Source organism: Astyanax mexicanus, chromosome 10 (assembly GCF_023375975.1).
Source record: "Astyanax mexicanus isolate ESR-SI-001 chromosome 10, AstMex3_surface, whole genome shotgun sequence".
NCBI classification, from domain to species: Eukaryota; Metazoa; Chordata; class Actinopteri; order Characiformes; family Acestrorhamphidae; genus Astyanax; species Astyanax mexicanus.
In genome coordinates, this window is record NC_064417.1 from 39,267,354 (window position 1) to 39,287,424 (window position 20,071).

Consider the following 20,071-nt stretch of genomic DNA (forward strand, 5'->3'; position numbering starts at 1 on the left):
AATAGGATCCCTCAGAAGAGCACACATTTGCAATCAAGTGGCAAATCAAGTACTTCATTAGTTGCATCTGATGTGCTTGAGATAAAACAGATCAAATACCTGGAACCCCAAGGGGTTTGTTGACTGTGGCTTTTGATCGGATGTTAGAAGTCAAAAGAGCTCACTGAAAAAAAATCTGACAAGAGTTCAGGCTAGCTATAGTAGTGGCAGCTTGATGGTTAGCATGTTAACCTCTTTGTACAGGGGTCTTGAGTTCAAGTCTTTATCTGAGTGGAGAACATGGAGATGAGGTGAATTGAAATTATTGAAAAAACAATTTACCTTATTTTGCCCTGGTATGATTGTGTATTTATGAGTGTGAATGCGAGAATCCTAGATATGGTTTGGCATTTAGTCCTGGGTCAGATCCCCTAGGTTGGCACTTTGTCCTGGTCAGTCTTAATAGTGCTCAATGCAGTACTCAAGGTGGACGACTCTTTCCAGGGAAAAAACTCAGTTTGATTGCTTCTTTTATGTTGGTGCTGAGTGTAAAATATTGTAAGGATTATTCACAGTAAAGTGTCCTTGGGTACTCTAGAAAGATGCTATTCAAGTTTAACTTGCATTCATTTATTAATCACAGAAAAAGATGCAATAAATGAGGCTACCGAAGACTATCTTAATGTTCCTATAGATTGAGTTGTAAGCATATTTCTTAAGTCCAAAGTTTGCAAACTGAGAACACTGTCTACACTACTTGGTCGTGTCTGAAAGGTGAGCTGCCAGATTCCTGAAAAGGCAGGTAGTCCAAAACTCACATGTGACTTCAAGCACAAAATCGAAGACCTTCAGCAACATTTAATGGCAGCAGGGACATACTAAAGGTAACACTGGAGGTCTTCATGGTTGTACACCTCTACTGACTCAAAACTCAAGGAAATATGTCTTGTATGCTCAAAACCATATGAATCAGCCACATACATTTTTGAATTCTGTTCTGTGCAGCAATGAAACAGCCGGTTGACTGGAGGAGAGAAAAAAAAAGCATACCCTGAAAAAACACCCTGACAGCATTAAATGGAATGGTGATGCTCTGGGGCTGCTTTGCTTCCTCTGGCAGTGGAAACCTGCAGCATGTGGAGAGCACAGTAGGTTAAATCAAGTGTCAGGATTCCTAGCAGAACAGAACATCATGCTATCAAGCTTAGTCATCACTGGGCAGCCAAATTGCTCAGAGGAAAGTGCAGCAACCCAGCCCTGAAAAATCAGCCAACAGATGCCTGTGCCGGCCATTATCACACTATGATTAAGGTGGAGAGGACCATAAAGTGCTCTCTCAGAAATAAAAATTCAAACTGGCTATCTCCAGATCACAGTAACTAGATCTAACCAGATCTAAAATCATGTAATGTTAACCAGGTCTTAGTCCACTGGACCTCTCAAAACACATCACTAAAGCAACCCAAGAGTGCTCTGTCAGGAATGATCTATAGAAATCGCTTCATTCTACACTGCTGTTCATACACCTCCAAAACTGGTTGGATTATTTTCTTTCTCCACACATTCCAAACCCACTGGGTTTAAGTGGATCTCTGTGGATGACCACATACAACGTGTTGATGAGCTGCAATACAATTTAAGATGACAAACTGTTCACAAAGTGATGGAGTGGAAGAAGGTCAGGCGATGTCACAAACCACACGAGAACCAGATTTAAACACAATAGAGAGCTTCACAAGCTGTCTGTTTGTGTTTAAATCTGTTTATTCTGCAGTCCATGACATCACTGACCTTCCTCACTCTTCCACCCACTCCATCACTTCATGAGCAGCGTGTCATCTTGAATTGTATTGTCAGCTTATCAACACATTCTGTGTGGTTATCTATTACAAAGACGAGATAGATTCTTTAAAACCCATTCCAAACAGCTGCTGAACATCAGTGTATGACATTTGTGCAGTTCTTTTTGATGGGTAGTGCATCTATATTTATAATTTGGTTCTTAGATGGTGTAGCCACTTGCGATTTCAATCTGGAAATCTGGAAATGACGGAAGTGAACCTTGTAGAGCTGTTCAGTGAACACAAGCCAGAGAGTGGCAGTAAATCCAGTTGGCTTGCTTGTTAGCATTCATCCTCTGAAGGCTGGTAATGTAGAAAACCACTTTTGCTTCAGGCAATTCTTAACGGTAGAACTTATATATTTGGTCTGTATTGCATTTTTAACCTAATCAAATGTTAAAACAATTAACCAGAAGCCTGCTGGTCACACTTTTGGAAAGTCTAACAAGGCTTTGTGGTAATGTCACCAGCAGTTTTTTTTTTTCCCATTTTCTCCCCAATTTAGCACAGCCAATTACCCAACCCACTCACTAGGACTCCCCTTATCACTAGTAATGCTCCAACACACCAGGAGGGTGAAGCGGTCAGCCACCGCTTATTTTCGAGCTGCTGCTGCTGATGCAGCATTGCAGAGCAGCCAGCTCGCTTGGAGTAAAGCGCAGCAACTATTTTTAGAGAAGTAAAATAAAACAAAAATAGGACCTTCTGCAACTATGTCTGATGCAGTTCCCAACATTGAGCTATGGAGCAGTGTAACTATGTTTTCTGTGGTGCTCCAAGAGTCCAAAAGTCAGTACTTTTTGTGATGAGTTGGGGAGTTGGTGATAAACTTAGGTGGTGAGCCAAACATAGATAGACAAAGACATTCACCATTTTTGTTGGACACGGATGGAATTTGGCCTCCACTTTAACCCACTTTAACCCATTAATGTAGAAAACCACTTTTGCTTCAGGCAATTCTTAACGGTAGAACTTATATATTTGGTCTGTATTGCAATTTTAACCTAATCAAATGTTAAAACAATTAACCAGAAGCCTGCTGGTCACACTTTTGGAAAGTCTAACAAGGCTTTGTGGTAATGTCACCAGCAGTTTTTTTTTTTCCCATTTTCTCCCCAATTTAGCACAGCCAATTACCCAACCCACTCACTAGGACTGCCCTTATCACTAGTAATGCTCCAACACACCAGGAGGGTGAAGCGGTCAGCCACCGCTTATTTTCGAGCTGCTGCTGCTGATGCAGCATTGCAGAGCAGCCAGCTCGCTTGGAGTAAAGCGCAGCGACTCGGTTCCGATACATCAGCTCACAGACGCCCTGTGCTGTGGACATCACCCTAGGAGTGATGTGGGGAGAGAGCGCCATCTCCCCTCAATAAATTATTGTTAATTATAAAAAAAAAATTAAATGATCTTTGATGGGCTGTCACATTAAAATTACCTGCCTATTGTTTTTTTATGAAGACTCCTTCTTGGTATCCTGTTGGTCACACCTTTGGAACAGTCTAACAAGGCTTTGTGGTGATGTCACCAAAAAGGTCCCACCTCTTGCTGTTGCTCTTGCTGTGGTAAAATGTGTGCTTTCTAATTTCTTCACAAAAATAATGTAGAATTAAAAATAAACTTTGTGCTATGTGGGCTTTGTTTTAACCACTTTTAATGGTACTGTTTTTTCCTTTTGCATTATACATGTGAATTTACTTCATGAAGGATACATCAGTTGGGTCATCAAAAACATTTTGAATGAATGCTGTATTTCTCTGTTGTATGTGAAGAGCCCTTCACTTTGCAGCGTCGACTTGCAAATAGGTCATAATGGCAGAGAAATGCAGCCTACTTTAACTGCAACCTTGACTTTGGGACACAGCTATAGTGTAGGTCCACCTTGTGACACCTAAACAGCTCATTGACTCCACTAGACTTCTGATGGTGTTAGCTGCTACTTTAAGAGGTGAGGCCTCTATGGGTCTCTTTAATGAGCCTTAGGCAATCATGACAATCTCAACGTATCACCTGTTGTCCTTTCTTGGACTGCTTTTGTAATGTTCTAACCACTGCACACTGGAAACACCCCACATTTCCTATCTGACGGGTTGGAGATGCTCTGATCCAGTCATCTAGCCATCAGAATTTGGTCCTTCTCACTCTGATATGTGTGTGTTTTTCTTTATGCAGGATGTACCAGTCAGTTAAGCTGCTCTACTCATTCGGGATCTACATCACGTACGCCCTGCAGTTTTACGTCCCAGCCGAGATCCTGATTCCTCAAGCTGTGGCACGGGTGGACCCCCGGTGGGAGCTGCTGGTGGACCTCAGCATCCGTGTGGGCCTCGTTATCTTAACATGTAAGTCTGAACACGGGCGTCTTCTGCATATTAATCATTTTTGTTTTATTCAGTACATTCAGTACATTGCACAATACAGATGCAATGTTTCTTCTAAAATAGACAGTTTGTCCCCTGTTTGCTGCTATAACAGCTGGAATATTTACTTTACATAAGCTTTACACTAGCTATTACAATACTTTTTTTTTTTTTGAAGATATGATTGAGTTCAACCAATAGAACTAAGAATTAAGATGTCAGGTGCTGATGATGGATGATAAGTGTAGCTTCACAAATTTCAGTTCAGTTTATCCTTAAAATATTTGATTGTCTAATAATGCAGATCCACAGATCCATTTTTCTATGATGGAGCCCCTTATGCCCCTCTAGCTCATATGTTTCATTGGGAGTGGTGACTGTAGGCTTACGTAAATGCTTGTGTAATGCACGTTACAATTTATGGACATGACCTTAATTCTTTTTTGATGACCTTAGTGTAGTCCATAATGTTTTCTAATTAAAAATAACCCATTAACATGAATTATATGCTTTGCTTCAACATAGTGGATTTCTTGAGTTTTTGTTTTATTTATGATATTTTAAAAAGTTTTATATTTAAACTTATTCTTAATGATTAAATGTACATTGCTTTTTTTTTAAAGGGAGTAATTGGTTAATCATGCTATATTATCATTATATCATTAGCATTAAATAATCCTATTATGAAGATAATATAGTTCAAACAAAAACAGTTGTCGTGACAGGGCTAGTCATGCAGTTAGTTGTGTTTACTAAGTAAAACGCACCTCTAAATACTTTGGATATTTGTTATCTAAAATTTTAGGCTAAAAAGCTTTCAAAGTTTCAAAATATTAAATCATCCACAGATTTATTCAACATTCTAGACATCCACTAATATGCAATTCAGTTTGCGGAAACTGTAAAAACTAATTTTTGAGTTCAGTGTTCCGGCCGCACCTATTTCTGACTAATTTATAATATCAAGTGTATAACCACAAAACCTCCATAGACAAACACTGGCAGTAGATTAGATCACACTAAAGAGCCCAGTGACTTTAAACTGGATAAACAGGATGCCATGTTTGCCATCAGTCAGTTTGTGAAATTATCAGTCTGTCTATAAATTATAGCCCTGATTAACAGTACATTTTCTCACTGTGAAATCACAAAGCACGCTGACTTATAGTGCACATCGTCGCTGTCCAATGAAAAACAAGCATCTCCATTTTTGTCCACTTTTAGTTTACTACATAATTTGAACACACAAACTCTCCCTTAATCTGTGTAAAAAAAATCTTGATGGACCAGTAGATATTATCAAAAATGACCTAAAGTAAACTACTTTTACATTGACTTCCATTAAAAGAAAAAAAAAACAAATCTCTCCTGTAAAGTTGTTGTTTTGGATAAACAGGTTTTTTGTTAATGAATCAATTCAGCTACTCCAACTTTCACATATTGCTGACACAGATGTTCAAATGTAAACACTGATATCTTGTCTAATCCTTTTAGAGAAGTAAAATAAAACAAAAATAGGACCTTCTGCAACTATGTCTGATGCAGTTCCCAACATTGAGCTATGGAGCAGTGTAACTATGTTTTCTGTGGTGCTCCAAGAGTCCAAAAGTCAGTACTTTTTGGGATGAGTTGGGGAGTTGGTGATAAACTTAGGTGGTGAGCCAAACATAGATAGACAAAGACATTCACCATTTTTGTTGGACACGGATGTTTTAGTTGTCACAGTCCAAGCTGCTTGAGGTCTAGTGTGAAACTTCCAAAATCAGGGATGGTTTGGAGAGACATGTCATCTGCTGGTGTTGGTCCATTGTGTTATATCTAGTCCAAAGTCAGTGCAGTGTTTTTCCGGAAAATCTTACACCACTTCATGCTTCCCTCTGCTGACAACTTTAATGAAGATGCGGATTAAATTTTTTTTCAGCAGGACTTGGCACACTGCCCACTTCCAAAAGCACCAATTGGTCTTATATAATATTCAGATTTTCTGAGACACTGATTTTTGGGTTTTCATTGGCTGTAAGCCATAATCAACATAATCAACAATAAAAGAAGTAAATGCTTAAAATAGATTACTCTGTATGTAATACATCTGTATAATATATGAGTTTCACATTTCAATGATACAGTATTTTCTTTTTTTCAGATGCAATAGTATTAAGTACCAAGATAATTTTGAAGCCAATTGAGCTTCTTATATTGAAAACAGCTATTCCAAACTTTGTATTAATAGAAGCCAATAAGGAAACTTGCAAACGCCAGTGCTTTTTCCACACGAGCATGCAGTGTCCGGATGCTGGAGGTATGTTCTCTTCTGGGGTCACTGGCGTTCTTTTTCTGCAGCTCATTTGCTCGGACATGCACTATGGTCAGTGTGTTCCTGTTTCAGCGCAATTCAAGGTTATGCCTTTGAATCTGTCATCTGTCACGGAAAGAGAGAGTCAAAGAGAGAGTCAAAGACAGGGGTGTGCTTTCTTTTTCTGTTTCTTTTTTTTTTTTTTACTTCACAATCCATTTTGCTAAAATGGACTTTACATTTTTATTGTGTCCAAAGCTTTAGATTCAGATTGAATGCTAGTAAAATGATATGTCCTCAGCATTTTGTGTGATGGTGTGTGTGATGGTGTCTGGTGCATGTGGTGTGTCTGCTCGCTGCAGGGTGCCGTCAGGTACAGTGATCAGAGTGGGCCTGCGTGTTCAGTTGCTGCAGGTGAAATGAAGTCACGTTTAATGTTTACAAAACGTGAAAAATCACTTCTTTTAGTGGTGCTGATCAGCCCGGCTCGTGCGGCGCTTTGCTCGCGTGGCGCTTTGCTGGGCTGCACGAGCCCCTTTTCCCCTTTATAGACAGGCTATTTTTAGCACCTGAGGATGACTTTTCCCTTTTTTGCGTAATATTGATCTCCTTTGCAGCCGAGATTCTTAATTCTCCTCTGTCTCTGATCGCCTCACGTGAGCAGCGGTCAGAGCTCTCTCCTGCCACAGCAGCTCACGTGTCCCGTGCCATCACTAGGAGGCAGAAAAACACACCCCGAGCAGCCAGAACAGACGGGTCCACACAGTCACGCTCACAGCAGAACATCAGAACAACAGTGTTTACTAAATGCTTTACAAAGTGGTACGTCAATGACTCGATACTTCTGTCTTTCTCTCTCTCTCTCTCAAGCCTCACTCTGTCCTTTTCTGTCTCTTTCCTTTCTCATTTCTTCACCTCCTCTTTCAGTGTGCCCCCCTCTCTCTCTAACCTCTATCAAATTTCATACTTTCTTCTTCAGTATCCCTTTCTTTTCTTTTCTTATCTGTAGTCTCTTTTTTTTGGTCTTAATTCTCTTTCACTGTACCTCTCCCCTCTTTCCTGTATCAATTCTCTCCATTTACTATCTGTCTCTCTTTCTCTTTCTTTTTTTTCTCTTACACCTTTATCAACCCCTGTCTCCCTTTCCCTATTCACCTCTATCAATTTACTTCCCTCTATATCTCCCTCTCTTGCTCTCTCTTTCTCTCCCTGTCTCTCTTCGCTCTTTTCTCATCTCTCTCACATTTTTTTAACTTCCCTTACCTCTCTGTCTCTTTCTCTTCTTCTCTCATCCCTCTCACCTCTATTATCTTATGCATCTCTCTATCTGTTTTTCTTCTCCTTTCTCTTTCTTCTTGCCTCTCTTGGTTTTCTTCTCCCTCTCCCTCTGTCACTATATTTTTGCTCTTTCTCTTTAATTTTCTTTTCTCTCTTCCTCTACTCTTTCTCATGTAAGTCTCCTCTTTCCCACCTATCACTCCTCTTCACTCTCTTTCTCTCTCCTTTTCTCTCTCCCCACTTACTTCTGCCCCCCTGTACTTGAGTATCTCACACTCTCTTTCGAGTGTCTCCTCTTCTCACCCCTTCAGTCTCTCTTTCCTTCTCTTTCAGTGTCTCTTTTCCACTCTTGCATCTGTCACCTTTCCTTTCTCCTCCCCCTCTCCTTCTATCTCCCTCTCTCTCTTTTTGATTTAAATTTCAGCCTCTGAACTGTGTTAGATTTAATGCATTCTCTCAGTTGGTTTAAAACACAGACGTTAAAGGAGAGCCGGCTCTGGCCATTACAGCAGACACACGTCAAGCTGTTCTCCTGAGTGCGCTTGTGGAGAAAATGCTCAGTGTTATGAGATGAGCGTGCGCTGTGATGTGCAGCTGGTGGATTGTGTGTAGTTATTAGTTAAATTGAGCATTGTAAATGTTGTTTTGCTGCGAGCTCGGTATGTTAAATACATGGCCCAGTTGCTCAGTCATCTGCTCTCCAGGCAGCAGAGTTTATAACATATGCAGTTTAAATAGCCAGAGACATATTCCTTTACCATTGGCGAAAGGTTCTTCATCAGTTTCTTTCTGTAAACAAAGCAAATAGGGTCGTGTCACTGCAGAAGGATTATTGATTTTTTAGGAGAATAGTATTAACTGAATGCAGGTATTTTGGCCTTGTGTAGAGATTTGTTTGTGTTACTGAGCTTTAAGGATGAGCATGTTCTTTCAGGGGGTTTAAATTATGTATGTATGTATGTGTCCTCTGGGCATCTAGTGTTTGCAGCTTAACACACATGGTGGTCCAAACTTTTAATGGCAAGAATACACAAGATTGTGTTTGTACAGAGAATGGAAATCACAACCTTCTGCAAAAACTCATGATACTATTATCTATCTGTAAAGAACATGAAATAAATCAAATCAAATATTTAGTCAAACTTTAGTCAACATGAATTAAATTTAGCATTTTTGTGTTACTACTCGTATTGCAAAGTTTACTGTCTTTTTCACATCCAAACTTTCATTTCTTGGAAGACAGTCAGAGTAATAATGTGTATACATATATACAGCGCTGGAAAAAATAAGAGACCACTTAAAAATGATAAGTTTCTTTGATTCGACCACATTGAAAACCTCTGGAATATAATCAAGAGGAATATGGATGATCACAAGCCATCAAACCAAGCTGAACTGCTTGAATTTTTGCATCAGGAGTGGCATAAAGTTATCCAAAAGCAGTGTGTAAGTGTGGAGGAGAACATGGCAAGATGCATGAAAACCAGGGTTATTCCACTAAATATTGATTTCTGAACTTTTAAGACGTTTAATAAACTTTTTATTATCATCACAGTGTGAGTTGTCTTGATAACCTCATTAAAAGAACTGTGATTACAGCTAGTCAACAACAAAACCAAACTGCATTACCAGCATACAGCAACAGATGGAGCTCTTCACACTGCAGACTGACTGTGCTCAAGTGACATACTAAAACTGGAGGCAGAGTGAGGTAGAGCGAGGCAGTGAACAGACACACACCAAATGACTGTACTTCTTAGTTCGGGAAAGATGAGTTTAGCAGGGCCAAGTGCCAAGAAACCTTTGAGATGCTTAAACTAATGTAGGATATTGATTTAGCATATTTCTCATTGATATCAGGATGTTGCACATCACAGTTTTGGTAACTTTTCATAATAACGTCTGCTAAATGTCATAACTGTATATTACTTTGGCTTTAGGACATCAGTAACACGTCCTGGATACTGTATGAATCATCCAAACAATGCAGCAATGGTTTGGAAATATAATTGCCATTTTTTGTATTCTGAGTAATCACTAACAAAGGAGTGTGGACCGGCATACACATCCCAATAAAAACATGGAGATTGTGTGGGAGTCAGCGACTGAAATTGTTATGACTTCTGAACAGAAGAATGGCAGTAAAAATCACTTGGAAATTATTTCCACCTGAACATCTTGTTACATTGCCTGCCCGCCCCAGCCGTTAAATGTGCGAAACATTGAAATTTTCGCTTAAACAAGCCGAAGTTGAAGCTGAGTTGTGCAGTCGGACGGGTTACCTCAGCACACGGCTGAGTCTTTTGATTCAGCAGATCGATTGCAGGTTGTGAAAACTCTGATTGTAGGTCAGCACACTGAATCTTAATCATATGGAATGTGAATTGGTTTAGAGTGAAAAACACCATCAAGCCACCTTCACAGTCCGCCCCTCTTTGTGTTGGGGAGTTTCAAATGGCTGTCTACAGGAGTACCTAATCAAAGCCTGCGCCGGCTGCAATCTGTTGTCATTTCCTCAGAATGATACTTTAACAGAGTGCTCGATGCTCCAGTAGCCATTTGGTTCAGGCAATCTTTAGCTGCCACAGGTTTTCTACCATTTATCACCATTTAGATCATGAAGGACCCGTTCCATCCAAGCCATTCCCTGTTCTCACAGCTGCCGAGTGGAAGGAGGCTCAGAAGCTTGAAGACCAGAACCAGCCGGTTCCGAGACAGCTTCTTCCCCCAAGCAACCAGGCTGTGGAATAGCCAGTAGAACGGTGTTCTGCCCAACCCACCCCACTGACACCCATACAAACTCTGCACCCTGCACTTTACTTTACACTGCATCTATCAGACTTTTCCATATTATACAGCATTCTGCCCCCTGCACTCCCCACTCAACTCATTCCTTACCTGCACTTACTCATAGCTATACTGTGACATACTGACTACTTCCACACTATCCATATCTACATCTGTGCATATCTGTTCTGTGCAATATTTGTCTATAGTGTAAGTTATCATGTTTATTGTAATTAAGTGTATTGTAAATAGTGTTTATACTGTAAGTTATCTGTATGTCCTATTTTTATATATTTTATATTATTTTATTACTCTCTTGTAAATATTATTCTTTACGCATTGGTGGGAATCTGCACCCAAGTTTTTCACTCACATGTACACCTGTACTCTGTGACGTGACAATAAAAAAATCTTGAATCTTGAATCTTGGATGGGAATGCTACAGCGAGCACGCTAGAGGCCAGAGCAGCCTAAAAAAAATCTGTGGGTTTGGAAATCTGGTTGAGCAATACCAGATACAAGTAACATATTTAGCACTGATTCCTTAAGGATGGAGTGGACACCGCACAGTCCTGCTGAAAATTGCTTTATTGTTGTCTGCTTGGATCTATAGTATCCTCATTGCATATTCTTTTAGTCTGTCCTTAAAATTATTGGTCTAAATTCTTGGTTTTGGTCTGTGGACTGCAATTAATTAGCCAGAATATTATTATTATATATATATTTCAAACATAATGATACTTAACACTTTTTATTGCTGAAAGTATCTGTTCGGATGCCTTGTGTTTTGTGATGTAAGGTTTGGATAGAGCTGCTCAGCTATGGAAATCCATTCTTTGAAACTCTCTATGCTCTACTGTTCTTGAGCAAATTTGAAGGTCACATATAGTTTGGAGGTCTGAAGTGATTGACTCACTATGCTCCTCAGCATCTCCTGACCCCTCTAGATCATTTTACATTGACTAAGCGAGTTGTTGTTCTACTGAAAGCTGCGCAACCTTTTAGGAAATTGGTCATAGTAGAGAATCCTACTATTATATGGAAAAAAATACAGTTTACAATGTTGCTGCAATGCTTGTGTATTGCCAGTTTTGGTTGATAACTATATTTCCAGACTTGATGAAAGAAGTTGCACCAGTTGTCTCACTACTTTTACAGCTAATGTATGGCTTTAAGGCCCATTATGCATTATTCACCATTATTCACATTTATCAGTATCAGAAATTTAAACTTTACTTTAAAGTCCAGCAAATCAAATGTTATGTTTTTTTAATGCGCTTTTGAACGTTGTGTTGTTTCCTGCTGTGCTGTATAAACTGATTCCTGCTCCATTTTCTTTGGGTTTGAAACAGGAAATGAATCACGTTTCTGCAGTTAAACCCCCTACTTATGTTTACTCAATCCCTCGACACGGCGAGGGCACATATCAACTGGAATGGCCCTTGAGATGGCTTCAGGGTTTCCCCCAAGGCCAAGTGGACGAGGGACAGGGCTATTCAGATGGGGGAAGGGGAGGATAACATTACCTATAGCTTAAGGCAGTTCTGTTGCATTTCACAAGCCTGTTAAAATACAATCAATGTTTTACGGTGGTTCAAACACCTGTTTAGAAATCCAAATCAGTCTGTACTAAATCCTTTAAAAAATTGAGAGAGAATGGGTGTTTTTGAGCGAGTTTTTTCCTCCCAATTTGGCTATGCAATTGTCCCACCCCTTTGTGCGTCCCCATCACCAGTGGTGCCTGCCACCCTAGAAGGGTGCGGATGTTTTAATTGCCATGGTAGCATTGGCTAGTTTGCTTGCATGTTGTTTGATTCTTTGTCTAATTACTAGGTTTCCGTAAAGCTTCTTTGTGACAAAATCAGCTATATACTGACATATTTGATTTGATTAAAAGGCTTTGGGTGGGTGGGGAAAGGTCATTTTTCCTTCCTTTATCAGTCACTTGAGGCTATTAATTTATTGCCTGAGGAAGAAATTTGGCATCAACACTGATGAAGCAGAGGTGGGGTCTGTAGCTATATGTAGTTGCAGACAGATAAATAAATAAATAAATAAATAAAGAGGCAAATATCCCTAATCTGCTTTAGTTTACCGCAGTTTATCGCCTTCATTATATAAGATTTTGAACAAAGGATTCCTACTCCCTCTTTAGTATTGATTTATAATGTGCTGTTGTTTAGAGACATAAGACTCAAATTAATGAACTAGGTGGGGATTTATGTGAAATGTACGGCATTCATTGGTTGCCAGATTGGTCTGTTTAAGATCAAATTCAGCTGTGTTTAAAATAGCTGGGTGGAAAAAAAAAGTGTCAAGACATCTCCAAGTTCTCCCAATTTATTGTGAAAATTTGACTCATACTCTATATAACTCGCTCATATAGAAAGCGTATAGCATGTTCTGCTGTTGAAAACTAGAACGAGCAGTGATGCTTGCAAGATATTTTTAATTATTAACTTTTCTTATTGCATAGGGTCTTGTGTTTTATCATGCAAAATCCTTTAAATACATACAAAAACACATGCTGATAAGATCATTTAAATTCCCTTTTTTTGCAGTTATTAATCTGTATATATTTCAGCAGCAAGATAACAGCAGTTGTTAACTGTTAAGGCCATGTTGGATGAAGTCCTGTAATAGTGATTATACGCTGAACATCGGCTGTTTTTGAGCAGTTTTCCATGCATTTTGGTGTGTTTTGAAACACATTTAGGCTGGAAACCAATGTAACTGGTAGGAGTTTAACGGGCCATATTTTATCATACATGATATATATTGTGATTCAATGATTAATTAAATCTATTATTTACTGTGAAGCTTTAGGGTATTTTTGTATAATTGATTGTGTGCATTTCATATGAATACACTAAATATTCTGCACTTTAGTTGCATTAATTAATAATTATATTATTTTGTATAATTGTTTTTTTAAACCACAGTTTTGGTATATTACTGATTTCTATTGCTCCTACTAAATGTTCAAATGATTATGCATTGTAAAATATCAACATTAATTTTGTTGCAGTAGTATTTTCTTGACAAATAATCTTTTGAATGTTTTGCTGTTTTGTAATTTTGCAAAAATATGGTTATTGCAAAAATACCTTGGAATATTGTGATATTGCCTGCCCTCACAATCTGGCAACCCTGGTGGCTCATAACTGTCACTAGCTTATATTTATTACAATCATTACACTGTCTGCTGATTAGTAATGAGATTTTTTGGTCTACATTCAGCTCATGTAGTGAGTTTACTATAAATTACAGGTGCACTGTTGAAGTTTAAAGTGCTTGAATTTCACTGTACTATTAGGACACTTTAAGAAAAATGGCCAACGTACTCAATTGTTTCCTAATATGTAAATAAGGGTTCATTTTAGACACAGCCCAAGATGAAAACGTGTGAAAGAATGTTGGGGGTGAGGAACTGCTTCTGATCCAAACTTCTCATCTCCTACTTCATCTGTGGTAAATACATATGTATGACCTGGATCACATGTTTTTTGTGTTTATTGATGATGTGACTTCAGATGGCAGCGGTAGAATAAATTATAAAGTGAACAGTATCCCAGGAATGCTGCAAGTTTTACCGGGGCCAGAAAGTAATCTTTATTTTTCTTTATGGTTTCTGTTTAATGACTCTGCACACGGAATTATACATACGCTCCCTCCTGTTATCCTTTAGCCATTGTGTGAACGTTCCATGTGTAATATTCTATTCACTGTGTAACATTATATTTAGCAGACTCAAATCGCTCTGAATTCACACACCAAAGGCTCTCCTCTGGATTATTCAGTGGAGAGCACTGGCTGGTGCAGGCCTCTGTCTGAGAGATGAGAGAGGTGGGGAAGTGTGCTGGCGTGTGCTGCAGGATCCTCAGATCTCCTGAGAAAACCCAGGGGGCTTCATCTAGCATGCTGAGCTGAAGTTCTGTTCACACCTCGGATGATCACAAAGTGTACATTGGATCCACTGAAAGGAAAAACAGCAGCTGGGTCGAGCTGATAGTGCTCAGTGCAGGGAGAAGAAGAAGAAGACTCTGAATAGAAAGACTTCAGAATAGTTAGCTGGAGGACTGGCGTCTGTTTTGGAAGCAGTAGGGTTCCACTTGACTTAGCCTGCGAACGTAACCGCCAGTTGAAGCTAGATGGTTTTCCTGGTTTATCTTCTGACTTTAAGTTCTGAGAGCATGTATGAAAACTTGAAGGTAGATTTGAGAATGAGTGTAGGTGCAATATTCACTTGCAGTGCTATTCTGTTTTCACATAATTTTCTTTCCAATTTGGAAGGCTTATTACAACCCCAATGACTGTTCCTATGAATCCCCCGTATCACTAGTAAGTAAGGCCCTTAACACTATGAGGGGCAAAACTAGGTCATGCCTTATCTGATACAATAAATGCTCCGAAAATTGTGCAGAGAAATTCACGGCCCCCCAGCTCCAATACAACAGCTTATTAGATGCCTTTACTCACCAACATCACGCTAGGAGTGATGTGGGAGGGAAATGCCATCTACCCACTCAGAGAAAGCATGGCCAATTGTGCTTTCTCTGACTCTGGCTGCTGATGCAATACTCAACAATCCTAAAACAGAAAAGGAAGGGCCATTATATTAAGAAAGGCAAATAAAACAAACAAAAACATAACATTTACTTTGACTTGTATTTCATTGCAATATGAACCCATTATTTGTGTTTTGTCTGGGCATCTTCATTTAATTTTTTGATTATATTGAGTTGTTGACAACTCAGTCAAATATCAGTAGCGTCTTCAAAAGTTATGCTTTTGTAATATATGTAGCATTGTCTCATTTAAAAAAAAACTTGTACGACTCTTGAAATTATGTTGTCTTGACACTACATTGGCCCACCTTGTTGTGGTAACCCGTAGTAATTCGCCCTGGATAAGGGCAACAGCTTAATGGCATAAATGTACATATAATATGGCTGGTCTTCCACTGCGATCCACCAAACCACTACAATTAATTCCGAATGCGGCAACACGACTAGTCTTCAATCTTCCGAAGTTCAGTCATGTGACTCGTTCCCTCCACTGGCTTCCTGTTGCTGCCCGCATCCGATTCAAAACCCTAACTCTGGTCTACAAGGCAAAAAACGGTCCAGCTCCTTCATACTTGATGGCAATGGTCAAAGCCAGATCTGCACCAAGAGCTCTTAGATCTTCCAGTACGGCTCGACTTGAACCTCCATCACTCAAAATGCACAGAAAACAAACATCCAGACTCTTCTCTGTGCTAGCACCAAGGTGGTGGAATGAACTTCCACTGGTTGTCAGAACAGCAGAGTCACTCACGGTCTTCAAACGTCGACTAAAGACACATCTTTTCAAAGAGTTCCTAAACTAATAAAAAAAAAAAATGGTTCCTAGGGTTCTAAACATGATCAAGCTCTGGATATCTCTTGATCCTAGTCTACAAACTAGCTTTGGATATTTGAAGTAACATCAAAGCACTGTTGTAAGTCGCTCTGGATTACGGCGTCTGCTAAATACCTTAAATGTAAATGTAAGTGTAAATAAATATATATACATTTCTGCGTAAATGCTGCCAACACAGAAGTTTAATGATGCATATAACAGTATATAACAGTGTAGATGGCCGTTGTTGTCTTTGGTCCAGAGCAAACTGTGTGCATTTCTTCAAAAAGATAAAAAGATCAGAATTTTGATTTGTCTGCCCACAACAGTCCTTTCAACTGAATGTTGGTCCATCACAGATGCCTCCAAACCAAAGCAAAGTCAATGCCACTTCTAGACATAGTTAATAAAAGGCTTCCATTTTGCACAGTCAATTATTAAGGGGTATTTGTAAATTTGACTCCATATTTTAGTGCTTGACACTAGGTTTGCCAGCTTAACTCCTTGGCCATGTGGTTTTAGCAGCTATTGCAATTAAATGACGATTCTTGGCGGTGTGTGGTCTGAAAGATCAGGTCTCATTGTCTCATGGGTATTCAGCTTAGGCATGCAACCTTGGCCTTTATGCACTAAAATTCCTCCTGATTCCTTGAATGATTTAATTATATTGTGCAATGTGGATTGTGCAAAGTATTTCTTTGAGGAAAATATTTCAGCTATTTTCTTATGCATTTGTTTACTGCCCATATACAACTAATCCCATCCAAATAGAGCTTAAGACCGGAAAAATAGTGTTTAATGTTATTTTACAACCAAATTTCTACAAGGCTGAGGTTGGCTTTTTATTTAGCAGCATCTTATTGAGCAACTTCTTTTTTTCTGATCAACAATTACAGACTGGTGCTTGAACAGAATTTAGTACTCTTGACGTTATTGTTACCAGCTGGTCTTTGACCTGTTCCTCTCCAGGCCCTGAAACCTGAGTGGTAGCTCCTGAGGTGGTGAAAGAGGAAAATGAATTGTACCAAGAGCTCTCTGGTATCCATGCTAAATTTATAGCTAATCCAAAGAGATCATCAAAAACAAATGATCTGACTACTTCACACTGCAACTGACTGCATAGCCAGAGGCACTCTCATTAGCACTCCAAACAACTACTTGAAACTGAAATGGCCCTGAATCAGCCATTGAGCTCTGTAGAGCTAAGTAGGGCCCAGTAGACGTTTGCATGGTTTGCATGTATGTTTGTATGAAGCATTAGCTGTGCTTACTACTGACATATTGGTTTAACGATCATGAAAAATCCCTGTACGGTACCAAACAAATCTTTATACCTTACACACAAAGATGAAGGTGCCACACAGGAGTCTTTGAGTGATGCCATAGAAGAAATACTTCTGGTTTTATTAAGCATTTGCATTCAGTCAGCAAGTTCACAAATCACTCAACAATTTTATCTCATACATTTGAGAACATGTTTTTTTTTGTTATTTGTGGAAGCAAAAATCATTTGCTCAAGAAATCTTCTGTTGCGCCTTTTCAGCCATTATACCAGATAAACCACTGACAGCTAGTTTTGTGATGAAGAGATAATGATAGATGTAACCTTTTCCCATCAATCATTTGGAATTTGTTACAACAAAATAACACTTTGAGTGCATACTGTGGTCATGGAAAGACAATTTGTTCTACACCTTCTTACACTACTGTATTTTTTTTTTCATTTTGAGAACTGTAGTGATTCTCTTGATTTTTCATGAAATGAAAAATGCCACAGTGAATGTGTGCCATAATCCAATCTATGTGTAACTAGCATATATTAACATGATGATTGCATGATGATATATTCTCTTCCTCCATTACTTTAAAGTTGGCCAGTTTAAAGATCCACATTCTTATTAATACATTTCTATTAATATTCCTATCAAGTGGTGTTTTTTCCCACAACAGTAATTCTTAGTTTAATTAATCTCCACTGTAACTCATTTGTGAGTTGTCTGTATAGGAGAACATCTGATTATGTGCATCCATTGTCAAGGATTTGTTTGTTCGTCAATCTTTAATCCCCTTGTCATTTGTATTGAGAGGGGGAAAGAGCAGGGAATTCAGTATTCACTCTTTGTCTTTTGTTTTTTTTATCAGTCTGTATTCAACCCAGCCCCTGAGGAGCATGTGGTCAGCTTTTCTAGATCTTTACAAATGGAGTTTCAGTCTGTCTACACTTCTGTCCTGTCACATTTTTATCCTTTATAAAGCATTTTACTGGAAAAATGCAGATCAGGGTGTGTAAATATCGGTCTACTTTGCATTTTGTTAAGATTATATGCTGTCAAATCAGACAGATTTTTAAAATGGATTTGATTAATAGGAAAAGAGGCCAGATACTTTATCTCTAGCTCCACAAACAAATTAAGAGCTAGACCATTTGGTAGGGCATGCTTAGGAACACATTTTGTTTGTTTTCTTTGTTGTGGACGATTTCTCTTTTTGGTATTGTTCTTGTACCTGGTTGCTGCTAAACTGTGTTTCAAATAAACAGTGAGATTTTTATTTATTTATTTATTTATTTATTGATTGACCCATTGCCTGTACTCGAGTGCTATACTTCATATACTCTTCCCTGTATTTTTGATACACCAAAAATGTTGGATTGGCGTTATAGTACTACATATACTGTATATTGAGACTCAATATATTGAAACCCACTTTTAACACATTGTGCTTGATGTATAGTGTTTGACTTGCTTTGTTTGAAGGTTGAGGTTGTTGAGGATGCTCAAGGCGTATGATAAAACATTTAGTAATTGGCCAGAGGCTTATTTGCACTTTGTAGCCCTCTGTAATATCAGTATTTTAAGTGGAACTAGCTGTAAGTTTAGCGAACTAGTTGAGTCATTCCAGTTTTAAAAAAGAGAGTTTCCATAAATGTTGCATGATATTAATAATTAAATGTGTATTGCTCTTTAAAGCAATGAAATTGCATAAGTATGGTATTACATTACATATTATATTTATTATATTATATAAATAGAACATTATTTTAAAGTCAATAATTTATTCTATAAAAAACAATTTTGTGCCTGAAACAACTTTTTTGTATGTGAACAAATGTGACAAAATCAAGACAAAATAAAAATCTTATGTACTGAAAGAGTGTTTGATTTTGGCGGGAAGATTTGGCAACATACAACTGGTGAGGGCAAATCACCAAATTGACAATATGACTATTTCTATTGCATGGCCTTCTAACAATGTCAATTATTGTAAAATGCAACAGAAATGACAACAGGATGTAGCAAAGTCACTAAACTACAGTGTAAAACAAGAGAATGAAAGTTCTTCAGATAACTGAAACATGGTCTGTACTGTAGCGTTTGGCCTGCTAACTAATCAACAGAAGTTCTATCTAGCAACTGCTCCATAAATTACATCACCGGTTTCAGTTGTTTTGTCACTTTAACTTCAATTGCTATTTATCTTCATTGCTTTTGTCAGAACCTTAACAGTTTGTTAAAATTGCAGTTCTACTGTGCTATGTAGACATGTTAGTTTGAGAAATGGGCCACTATCACTATCAAAAATGTTTGCATTCAGTGTCTGTTGTTCCAGTATGTTCAGGTTTAGAGTCATTATTACAAGCTTTTATAGTTTCACTTTTCCAGAATCAGAGTTAGTCAATGGTCAGTCTGACTTGTTGAGACCTTTTGCTGTTCCCAATAAAGTCCAAACAATTCATGCTATTTAGAAAAAAAAAGATTAAAACATTATCCAATTATTACAATATTTATAAATTAAGAAGATGATAAGGGTTATCATTCCCCCTCTTATGAAGATGATAACAGTTCTATTGGTGTCCTTGTACACTGCATCCATGATGCTCTAATACATGTTCTGACTGGCAGCCTTTTTAGAGCAAGAACTCACAAGAAAGATTCAGAAATTCAATTTAGACTTAAATTTTAGCAAGTGAAGACTATAAATTGTATTGATTTTTATGTAAAAGGTGGATAGATTTCATAACAAATTGCTGTAGACAAATAGCTGGAGGTGCCAAAATATTTCTCACTAGTCTGGCAGAGGCCTGAGGCAACAAAGCCGCCTAGTGCTTGAATTCCTTACACTTCAGAAAAAATAGGGCTTGAAACGTCCCC

At 38.4% G+C, this 20,071-nt stretch overlaps 1 protein-coding gene across 1 annotated transcript in view; it reads left to right on the plus strand.

Annotated features, from left to right (window-relative positions):
• The window catches only part of slc36a1 (solute carrier family 36 member 1), a 67,609-nt gene that overhangs the window by 17,771 nt on the left and 29,767 nt on the right, over positions 1–20,071 (plus strand). The window contains exon 11 of the mRNA XM_007246438.4: positions 3,993–4,162. Within this exon, the coding sequence (XP_007246500.3) occupies positions 3,993–4,162 (170 nt within the window). The remainder of the gene's footprint in view (positions 1–3,992; positions 4,163–20,071) is intronic.